The 11385-nt window shown below is 54.1% G+C and overlaps 1 protein-coding gene and 1 long non-coding RNA gene across 2 annotated transcripts in view; one reads left to right on the top strand and one right to left on the bottom strand.

The window, feature by feature from the left end:
• RRP9 (ribosomal RNA processing 9, U3 small nucleolar RNA binding protein) overlaps positions 1-3322 on the bottom strand; it is a 40026-nt gene extending 36704 nt beyond the window's left edge. Inside the window, 5 exon segments of the mRNA XM_075320791.1 lie at positions 931-972; positions 1633-1694; positions 1780-1889; positions 1968-2047; positions 3218-3322. Of these exon segments, the coding sequence (XP_075176906.1) occupies positions 931-972; positions 1633-1694; positions 1780-1889; positions 1968-2047; positions 3218-3277 (354 nt within the window). The 5' untranslated portion in view covers positions 3278-3322.
• Positions 3323-3446: 124 nt separating this feature from the next.
• On the top strand, positions 3447-11385 carry LOC142249187 (uncharacterized). The gene is made up of 4 exons (XR_012725006.1): positions 3447-3521; positions 4691-4739; positions 10589-10979; positions 11269-11385. It is a non-coding gene; the product is annotated as an uncharacterized LOC142249187 (long non-coding RNA).

Raw genomic sequence — 11385 nt, 5'->3', positions numbered from 1 at the left:
GGGGGGCAGAGACAGGGGGGGGGCAGAGACAGGGGGGGGGCAGAGACAGGGGGGGCAGAGACAGGGGGGGCAGAGACAGGGGGGGCAGAGACAGGGGGGGGGCAGAGACAGGGGGGGGGCAGAGACAGGGGGGGGGGCAGAGACAGGGGGGGGGCAGAGACAGGGGGGGGGCAGAGACAGGGGGGGGCAGAGACAGGGGGGGGGCAGAGACAGGGGGGGGGCAGAGACAGGGGGGGGGCAGAGACAGGGGGGGGGCAGAGACAGGGGGGGGGGCAGAGACAGGGGGGGGGGCAGAGACGGGGGGGGGGGGGCAGAGACAGGGGGGGGGGGGCAGAGACAGGGGGGGGGGGCAGAGACAGGGGGGGGGGGCAGAGACAGGGGGGGGGGCAGAGACAGGGGGGGGGGCAGAGACAGGGGGGGGGGCAGAGACAGTGGGGGGGCAGAGACAGGGGGGGGGGGCAGAGACAGGGGGGGGGGGCAGAGACAGGGGGGGGGGGCAGAGACAGGGGGGGGGGGCAGAGACAGGGGGGGGGGGGCAGAGACAGGGGGGGGGGGCAGAGACAGGGGGGGGGGCAGAGACAGGGGGGGGGGGCAGAGACAGGGGGGGGGGCAGAGACAGGGGGGGGGGGGGGCAGAGACAGGGGGGGGGCGGCTGCATTGTGAATTAAGGGACTTGCGCCCATCAAATTATTGGATCATGGAAAAACTGCTGAGAAAAAGGCTGAAGAGTAAACTCCAGACTAAGTAGTTCAGCACCAAAGCAGTCACATTTGGACATAGGGTGGTGTAACATGAAATGGCTGATAACAAGGGGAACAAATTTCATTTACTGTGATGCAGTTAACAAAGAGACTGGAGGATTATTTTCCCTGTGAGCCAATCCTGTACACAAGAGCTGACAATCAAAGCCGGAATAATGAGATAACCAACCTCTTTAGCCAGTGGACGCTGGAGCTTCCCGCGCTGTTCAAGCTGCAGAGACGAGAGAAACATGACCTTAGTGAAGATTAGCGACCGCAGTAATGATTACTGACCATGACCCCCTGCCCCCAGTAATGATTAGTGACCATGACCCCCAGTAATGAGCGACTATCACCCCAATAATGATTAGCGACCAAGACCCCAGCAATGATTAGCGACCATGACCCTCTACCCCTAGTAATTAGTGACCAGGACCCTCAGACCACAGAAATTAATAGCGACCACGAACCCTGATCACAGTACTTATTAGCGACCATGACCCTCTGACCTCAGTAATGATTAGTGACCTGTGACCATGATTCTTGACCCCCGTAATGTTTAGAGACTGTGAACGCAGTAATGATTAGCGACCATGAAACTCTGACCCCAGTAATGAGTACTGGCCACGACCTCAGTAATAATTAGTGACCTTTGAACATGATCCCTAACGCCAGTAATGTTTAGTGACCATGATCCCTGACCTCGTAATGATTAGAGACCATGACCGCCCTCCCAATGAGCCTATCCCTGAGTGATCACACTGTATCCTCTAATGCCCTCCAGTAATAAGATTGTGACCCTTAGGTAAACCCAGATCATCAAATCTCCCATTGATTCTTGACCTCATAGTGATCATGACCTCTGACCCCAGACACCCTTGCACCCACTTACCACATTCTCCTGCAGTCTATGGGCGATGAGGTCCTCGCTCGGATCCTCCAATCTCTCCTCCTCTGCAGGGAGCAAAAAAAAAATCTAACTCGCATCACAAAGATCTGGAACCACAGAAAAATGACTACACTAAACCCCTATCGTCACCTTGCTCCTGTAACTGCCGCAGGTATTCCTTCGCTAGCCGCAGCTTCTTCTCCTGAGGAGTCTCCTCCAGCTCCTCCTCCTCATTATCTTCCTTCCTACGAGTCGGGGCGCTGCGTACAAGAATCAGACAAATCAGGGACAGAACAACCGGGAAGGAGAAAAGTGTCAGCGAGGGAGAAAGCACTCACATTTCAGTGTCCGAGTCACTCTCTATCTCCTCCCTCAGATTCACCTTTATCTTCTTCTTTTTGTCTTCTGCATTTTTCACCTGAAATAGGAAACAGCGAAGAAAAAAAAAACATCAAAGAGGAAGAAAAAACAAAAGCAAATATCACTAATTACAAGTGTAAGCTACAAAGGCCGATTCACATTCACAATCATCTGCCCCTTACATCATCTGACATGCACAAAGGGTGTAGGACAACAGGCTTACTGACTGTTTCCAATAATAACCAGCAGAATAGTGAGTGCAGCTCTGGAGTATAATACAGGAAGTAACTCAGGATCAGTACAGGATAAGTAATGTATGTACACAGTGACTGCACCAGCAGAATAGTGAGTGCAGCTCTGGAGTATAATACAGAATGTAACTCAGGATCAGTACAGGATAAGTAATGTAATGTATGTACACAGTGACTGCACCAGCAGAATAGTGAGTGCACCAGCAGAATAGTGAGTGCACCAGCAGAATAGTGAGTGCACCAGCAGAATAGTGAGTGCAGCTCTGGAGTAACGTAGGATCAGTACAGGGTAAGTAATGCATGTACACAGTGACTGCACCAGCAGAATAGGGAGTGCAGCTCTGGAGTATAATACAGGATGTAACTCAGGATCAGTACAGGATAACTAATGTAATGTATGTACACAGTGACTGCACCAGCAGAATAGTGAGTGCAGCTCTGGAGTATAATACAGATGTAACTCGGGATCAGTACAGGATAACTAATGTATGTACACAGTGACTGCACCAGCAGCATAGTGAGTGCAGCTGCGGCGTATAATACAGGAGGTAACTCAGGATTAGTACAGGATATGTACACTGACTCCAGCAGCAGAATAGTGAGTGCAGCTCTGGAGGGTCAGTAATGTATGTAGATAGAGGGGTGATTCCATATGTTCAGTGTAGCGGGGTCTTGTGGGGGGCTGCACTTGCTGGTGACTCCTGGGTAATGCTTTCCCTGACCAGGTTAACTCTGTGTTTGCTGGCAGTATATTGGGGCTGCGGTGGAGGACTGGTTAGGGTTCCGGGGGGGAGTTGTCGCTGCAGGAAACATAGCTGAGGCCTTTGTGTACTGATCCTGGTGAGATATAACGTATCAGTGACTGCCGGCCGCTCGGCACTATTATACCCAGGATATGCTGGGACCTGTAGTCCACCAGACTTCCTGCACACCTGGAGGTGAGGGTCACAGTGATTCGCTCCCCTCCCGGTACTGACCTCTCCGCGCCGCTTCTTCCCGGGCCCCTCCGGTCTTTTCTTGATAAACAGGCCGGACATGCTGCTCCAACACCGGACCCACGTGTGACCCTCTCTCTACTCTGCTTCCGGTTACACCCACTCTACACCCATTGGACAGCGACATACAAACTCCGCCCCCGGAGTGTCTATTGGCTCCAGGCCACAGGCTCTGTACAGAGGATGTGATTGGTTAGCAGGTTTGCAGTAAACTCTGCCCACTGATGACGTCACTCTATTAGGCTTTTTCCGGAACTCAGTGGAACGTTGAGTTTGTGGTAACCAGGTAACCGCTTTACACGCAGTGTCATGTGTCCCGAGCTGATACTGTAGGCTCTGTGCACACTGCGTTTTTGATGCAGAAAATAATTTGCAACATGTCAATTGATGGGGTTTTGCCTGCGAGTTTTAGCCCCAGTTCGGCATGAGTTTTTTGGTGCGTTTTTCTCAAGAAGGTGCAGAGTTGATGTAGAAACGTTCTGCACTAAATAAATCTGCAACTTGCGCACATAACCTAACAGTACATGTTGCTGCTCAGTTATCAGGCCTTGTTCACACGCTGCATTTTTGCTTTTTTTCCTGCAGGCAAAACCTGCTCTCTTGGCAGTAAAGAAGTTGTTTACAAAAAGCAGGTTTTGCTGCGTTTTTGCTGCTTTTTTGTTACATTTGTCTACAGTAAATGTTTAACTAACGTTAGTTTTATTCACCTTAAACAGTTAAAAAAAATAATGCCTGGTTGTGTTTTTGCATTTCTTCATGCTTTCTGTGGTGAAAAAAAATGATACAAAAATACTGAAGGCATTAACACGCTGCATTTTTCTATATTGTGCATGAAGACAGCAATAGTGCGCATGAGATGTCTGAATTCTCATAGCTTTTGCTGATACTGTAAAAAGTACCTTTTAATTTGCATTAATAAAAAACGCTGGAACAATGCAACGTGGAACATTGCGTCAGGTTATGTGCCCACGGGACATTGTACCCGCGGATTTTGCCACTGAAAACCTGCGGATTTATCTGGATTTTCTAGATAAATTCCCAGGTTTTAGCAAGTACAGATACTCCCCATGTTATCCTATGGGACATGGGGAGTGCTGTGTCCATGCTGCGGTATGTGCAGCTGCGGAATATGCTGCGGATATCCCACAGCCGCACATAACTGCATGTCCATTATTCATGCGGAAATATCTGTGGAAATCCCGCCTCTCCACTATGGAGATAAAGGCAGGGACTTCCGCAGGTAAGTCGCACGAATGTCTGGAGGTTTACCGCAGATATTTCGCTGGAATCCCGCAGCTATGGATAGCTACAGATTCCGGGGAGCTGCTGCAAGGAACCTGCGGATATACCTGCAGGTACATAGTCCCGTGGGCACATAGCCTAAGGCTACATGGTGACGGTGTCCCAGACAGGTCAGGTACGCTGAAGGTCTCCATCATGTCTGTTACATTGCAGTGATCTAGAAGTGAACGTGGCCACATCTATATGACCGCAACCGCAACAAGTAAGTTTAAAAATAAGACTCATTGGATGTTTCAGACAGGACCTGTGTTTGAGATCTTTCCCAGGCGGGGGGTACGACACTTATTCGGTCTTAGGGTAGCGTCCACCACCCTGCAGTCGGTCACCGTCGTAGATGTGGCAGAGCAACACATCACACAGAGAGTCTCTTTACAAAACAACATGGAACGATGTATTTGCTCTTCAACCTTTTCGACAGACATGGCCGTTCCTATCCCGTTCTGCTGTCGCTGTTCCCTGGATGTGATTGAAATACACTCCTTCTATGCCATTGTGTCACGCTCCCCGGCTCCCCTACCATGCTCCCCGGCCCCTCTGCCTTGCTTACCGGCTCCCCTGCCAAGCTTCCCCGCTCCCAGGTCGCGCTCCGCCGCTCCCGTGCCAGGCTTCCCGGTCCCCCGCTCCGCAGCCTTCCTGCTCCATCGCCTGTGGTCCCCAGGCAGCCCGGTCCCCGCTCCCGGCGCCCGTCGGCTACTCTGCCTCAGCCCGGCTCTCCTGCTTCCTACTCACCGCTCCCTCCTCTGGCTTCTGGCACCCGGGCCTCGCGCATGCGCATTAGGGCGCGCGCGCGGTCATTGACCCTCTCTTAAAGGGCCAGCACCTAGAAACAGGAAATTGCATAGACAGGTACAGGGTATATTAAGAATCACTTTCCTGGTGGGCGGGGCCTGTTCTACGTGTTTAGCAAGCTAGTGTTCAGGTCCCCTATTGCTTTGCCTTGTGCTTTTGCCTGCATTAACCCTGTCCTGTCTCGTAGAGCCTGTCCTGCCACGCCAGCCGCTCTGAACCACGCTCATTCCCGTACCCTGACGGTGACTTCGGCGGATGTTCCACCATCTCTGCAGCTCCGCCAGTCTCCAGTCCCTGGTTCCGTTTGGTGACCCGTTCCATCGCTCAGCAAGTTCCGGATCCCGCCTGACCTTACCACCTGGCCTCGGACTCTGAGCCTCGTCACCCGGACCACCGTCCAGAACTCCATCCACCTTTCCTGCTCCCCTACAGACTGTCCGGCTACCATTAGTGCTTCGGCTGCCGTGCACCCAGACCCTCTGGCGGGGTGACCTGCCTGGCTGCCTCCTCAAGAGAAACCGGTGTACGGTCCAGAGGTTCCACCACCCGGACGTTACAGCTAGAACAGGCCATGGATCCCGCCGAAGCACTAGCGGCCCTGCAGCAGGAACTCACACGACAGCGCGAGACCCAGACCCGCATGCTGAACTTCATGACTTCTGTGGATGCCCGTCTGAACGCGCTACAAGCAGCGGCCACGCCTGTGGCATCTCGGGATTCCACTGCACAATCCACGTCCGCAGCTCCCGTGGCAGCCTCCTCGGATGCTTCCAAGCTTCGTTTGGCCTCACCACCCCGGTACGCTGGAGATCCCAAGACCTGCAGGGGATTTATAAACCAATGCTCCCTCCATTTCAAGCTGCTGCCGCACCTTTTCGCCTCCGACCAAGCCAAGGTCGCGTTCATGATGTCCCATCTAGAAGGAGAGGCACTGGCCTGGATGAACCCCTTGTGGGAGAAGGAGGATCCAGTGACCACTGATATCCAGGACTTCTTGCAGGCTTTCCGTAACACCTTTGACGAGCCCGGACGCACCGCCGCCTCTGCTTCATCCCTCCTCCGGCTACGTCAAGGGACTCTGACGGTGGGCCAATATGCTATTCGTTTCCGCACCTTGGCCTCGGAACTCGGGTGGAACAACGAGGCCCTAACTGCCGCCTTCTGGGAAGGACTCTCGGCTCGCATTAAAGATGAGCTGGCTGGTCGTGACGTGCCTTCTACCCTGGATGCCCTGATTGCTCTGGCGACTCGCGTGGATCTTCGCTTTCAGGAACGATCCAAAGAGGTGTCCCGCGAGAGGCGTCCAATACGGCACTCCTCCCCACCACAGAGGTCCACCGCTCCTCAGTCGGCGTTCCCTGGCGCGTCTACCTACGAGCCCATGCAGATTGACTGCCTGAGGCAGTCGGAGCAACGCCGAGCAGAACGACTAGCAAAGGGTCTCTGCTTCTACTGCGGTGATGGTTCCCACCTGCTACGCTCTTGTCCCGAGAAGCCGGGAAACTCCAAAGCCTAGGCTTGGTAGGAGAGGCTACCCTAGGTGCTGGGACACTCTCAGACTCCGTTACCTGGACTATTTAAGTCACTACAGAAGAGACCCGGTTCACGGCAGAGGCGTATCTTGATTCCGGAGCAGCAGGCAACTTCATCCAGCAGGCCACGGTGGATAAGTACCAGGTGCCGGTCCTCCCACTAGAGAAACCGCTGGTGATCGCCTCTGTGGATGGGAGACCCCTCTCTGACACCGTCTCACTGATCACCAAGCCTGTGGAAGTACGGATCGGTGCTCTGCACACCGAGAAGATCACCTTCTACGTCCTCCCGCGTATGTCTCATCAGATCCTGCTGGGACTCCCATGGTTACGGACACATGAACCGTCGGTCAGCTGGAGTACAGGTGAAATCACCCGATGGGGATCCTCGTGCCACGAGAGATGTCTGAAAACCATCCAGCCCGTTCGACGCTCTCCGGTTCCAGAGTCTCTACCAGGACTGCCTTCTGCCTACTGGTCCTTCTCGGACGTTTTCGATAAAAAGGAGTCAGAGCTGCTACCGCCTCATCGTCCCTATGACTGCGCCATCGATTTACTGCCAGGAACCACGCCTCCTAGAGGAAGAATATACCCCTTGTCCCCTGCGGAAACACGAGCTATGTCTGCCTATATTACCGAGAGCCTGGCAAAGGGGTTCATTCGGAGGTCCTCATCCCCTGCCGGAGCAGGGTTTTTCTTCGTCAAGAAGAAGGAAGGTGATCTGCGCCCTTGCATCGACTACCGGGGTTTAAACCAGATCACCGTAAAGAACAAATACCCTCTGCCGCTTATCCCCGAACTATTCGATCGGCTCCGAGGAGCCCGTGTATTCACCAAGTTGGACCTCCGTGGGGCTTATAACCTGGTTCACATTCGCTCTGGAGATGAATGGAAAACCGCATTCAACACTCGAGATGGGCACTACGAGTATTGTGTCATGCCCTTTGGTCTGTGTAATGCTCCGGCAGTCTTCCAAGAACTGGTGAACGACGTGTTCAGGGACCTCCTCTATGTCTGTGTCGTGGTATATCTTGATGACATCCTGGTCTTCTCTCCGGATCTACAGACCCACAGAGAAAACGTGCAGCTAGTTCTCCAGAGGCTTAGAGAAAACCGTCTGTACGCCAAGTACGAGAAATGCATCTTTGAGAAGTCGTCTCTTCCCTTCCTGGGTTATGTAATCTCGGACACTGGCCTGCAGATGGATCCTGAGAAAGTGTCTGCCATCATCAACTGGCCTCCTCCTTCCGGACTGAAGGCTATCCAACGCTTTCTCGGCTTTGCGAACTATTATCGGCAATTCATCCCGCATTTCTCTGCCTTGACTGCGCCTCTCTCTGCCTTGACTAAGAAAGGAGCTAATCCTAAGGACTGGTCCCCGGCGGCCGATGCCGCGTTCTGCTCCTTGAAACAGGCGTTTGCTTCTTCCCCGGTTCTCCATCGCCCTGAATTGAACCGACAGTTCACCTTGGAGGTGGATGCCTCTTCCTCAGGAGCCGGGGCAGTGTTGATGCAGAACTCCCCCTCCGGCAAGATGGTCACTTGTGGATTCTTCTCCAAGAGCTTCTCGGCACCCGAACGCAACTACACCATCGGGGATCGGGAGCTACTGGCCGTGAAGCTTGCCTTGGAGGAATGGCGCTACCTCTTGGAGGGAGCAGTATACCCTGTAATCATATACACGGACCACAAGAATCTGGAGTACCTGCGGTCAGCCCAAAGACTGAACCCACGACAAGCCCGCTGGTCCTTGTTTTTTGCTCGATTTGATTTCCAACTCCATTTTCGGCCTGCGGACAAGAACTTGCGGGCAGACGCTTTGTCCAGGTCCTTCGTGCCCGTGGAGTTGGAGGAGGAGACGTTCCAGCCCATCATCAACCCCAGCAAAATCATTCCGGTGAATCCTGTCGCTTTAACTCAGATACCCCCTGGGAAAACCTATGTCTCAGATACTGACAGACAGAGAGTCCTGCACTGGGGCCATGCCTCGAAGATCGCCAGCCATGCTGGTCAGAAGAAGACTTGGAGTACGATTGTCCGTCACTACTGGTGGCCGTTCCTCCGTAAAGACGTCACATCCTTCGTCTCAGCCTGTCCGTCCTGTGCCTGGAACAAGACACCAAAGCACCTACCATATGGACGTCTCCTGCCTCTGCCCATTCCTTCTGTTCCGTGGCAACATATCGCAATGGACTTCATTACGGACTTACCCTTATCCTCCGGACACACAGTCATATGGGTTGTGGTGGACCGTTTCTCAAAAATGGCTCACTTCATTCCCATGGCCGGGCTGCCCTCTGCCCAGGAGCTAGCTGACTCCTTCATCCAACATATATTCCGATTACATGGCTTTCCCGCACACATTGTGTCCGACAGAGGAACTCAGTTTACCTCGCGCTTCTGGAGGGCCCTCTGCAAACATCTGGGAGTATCTCTGGACTTTTCTTCGGCCTACCATCCTCAGTCGAATGGGCAAGTGGAGCGAGTCAATCAAATCCTGACCTCCTTCCTGCGCCACTATGTTAATGCCCATCACGATGACTGGTCCACGCTTCTTCCTTGGGCTGAGTTCTCCCACAACCATCACATCAGCGAGTCCACCTCCAGCTCTCCATTCCGAGTCGTTTACGGACTTCAGCCTTCTGTTCCATTGCCAGTATCCTCGGCTTCCGATGTCCCCGCAGCAGATGCTCTGGTCCAGGACTTCTCAGCCATATGGAGCTCTGTCAAGACCTCCCTTGAGCGTGCTTCTTTGCGGATGAAGAGACATGCGGACAAGAGGCGCCTGGATCCCCCGAGTTTCTCCCCTGGTGATCTGGTCTGGCTTGCATCCAAGTATGTCCGATTGAAGCTACCATCATACAAGCTGGGTCCTCGTTACATCGGGCCGTTTAAAGTCATCAGCAAGATCAATGCAGTCTCCTACAAGCTGCAGCTCCCGGCCACGATGCGGATACCCAACTCTTTCCATGTCTCCTTGCTCAAGCCTGTTGTCCTTGGTCCCTTCTCCGCTGATGCCGGTACTGCTCCTCCTCCCATCGCTGACGATGACATCTATGCGGTAAGGGATATCGTGGCCATGAAGACCGTACGAGGTCGGCAGTATTTCCTGGTGGACTGGGCGGGGTATGGTCCCGAGGATCGGAACTGGGAGCCCCGGGAGAATGTTGGCACTCCTCTGATTCGTGCCTTCCTGTCCCGCTTGCGGGGAGGGGGGCGTGGGGGAGGGGGTACTGTCACGCTCCCCTGATAGGCTCCCCGGCTCCCCTACCATGCTCCCCGGCCCCTCTGCCTTGCTTACCGGCTCCCCTGCCACGCTTCCCCGCTCCCAGGTCGCGCTCCGCCGCTCCCTTGCCAGGCTTCCCGGTCCCCCGCTCCGCAGCCTTCCTGCTCCATCGCCTGCGGTACCCAGGCAGCCCGGTCCCCGCTCCCGGCGCCCGTCGGCTACTCTGCCTCAGCCCGGCTCTCCTGCTTCCTACTCACCGCTCCCTCCTCTGGCTTCTGGCACCCAGGCCTCGCGCATGCGCATTAGGGCGCGCGCGCGGTCATTGACCCTCTCTTAAAGGGCCAGCACCTAGAAACAGGAAATTGCATAGACAGGTACAGGGTATATTAAGAATCACTTTCCTGGTGGGCGGGGCCTGTTCTACGTGTTTAGCAAGCTAGTGTTCAGGTCCCCTATTGCTTTGCCTTGTGCTTTTGCCTGCATTAACCCTGTCCTGTCTCGTAGAGCCTGTCCTGCCACGCCAGCCACTCCGAACCACGCTCATTCCCGTACCCTGACGGTGACTTCGGCGGATGTTCCACCATCTCTGCAGCTCCGCCAGTCTCCAGTCCCTGGTTCCGTTTGGTGACCCGTTCCATTGCTCAGCAAGTTCCGGATCCCGCCTGACCTTACCACCTGGTCTCGGACTCTGAGCCTCGTCACCCGGACCACCGTCCAGAACTCCGTCCACCTTTCCTGCTCCCCTACAGACTGTCCGGCTACCATTAGTGCTTCGGCTGCCGTGCACCCAGACCCTCTGGCGGGGTGACACCTGCCTGGCTGCCTCCTCAAGAGAAACCGGTGTACGGTCTAGAGGTTCCACCACCCGGACGTTACACATTGGAACTCCAGATTGGTAAGATTTGTTTTACAAGCGCTTGGAGAAATCAATACAGCACACACGCTTGTAGTGTACGGAGAGTTTTCTGCTTTATTACATCATGTGACCAGTTTATATAGTATCCCAAACAAAGAAATTACTATGCACCAATAGGAGCCGTGGGGTGTGTATAGAAATGTGAAACTTCCACGGCCATTAGTGTTAACTGAACCCTATGATATCATTCAGTTATAAAACAAGATGGTTTCTATACAATGCAAAATGGCTTGTATTCTCTCACACTGGGGTACTTCTTCTTGCCTAGTCCGCTGCCTGGGATATAGCCTTCCAGCTGCCAAGCTCAAGCTTCTGCTTAACCCTGTTCTTGTCTCCGCGGTTATGGGTGTCCAACCTTTGCCTCGAACGGCTTCCATAGGCCCGT

Source organism: Anomaloglossus baeobatrachus, chromosome 8 (genome assembly GCF_048569485.1).
Source record: "Anomaloglossus baeobatrachus isolate aAnoBae1 chromosome 8, aAnoBae1.hap1, whole genome shotgun sequence".
Taxonomy (NCBI): Eukaryota; Metazoa; Chordata; class Amphibia; order Anura; family Aromobatidae; genus Anomaloglossus; species Anomaloglossus baeobatrachus.
This window is presented reverse-complemented; position numbering and strand designations above follow the sequence as displayed.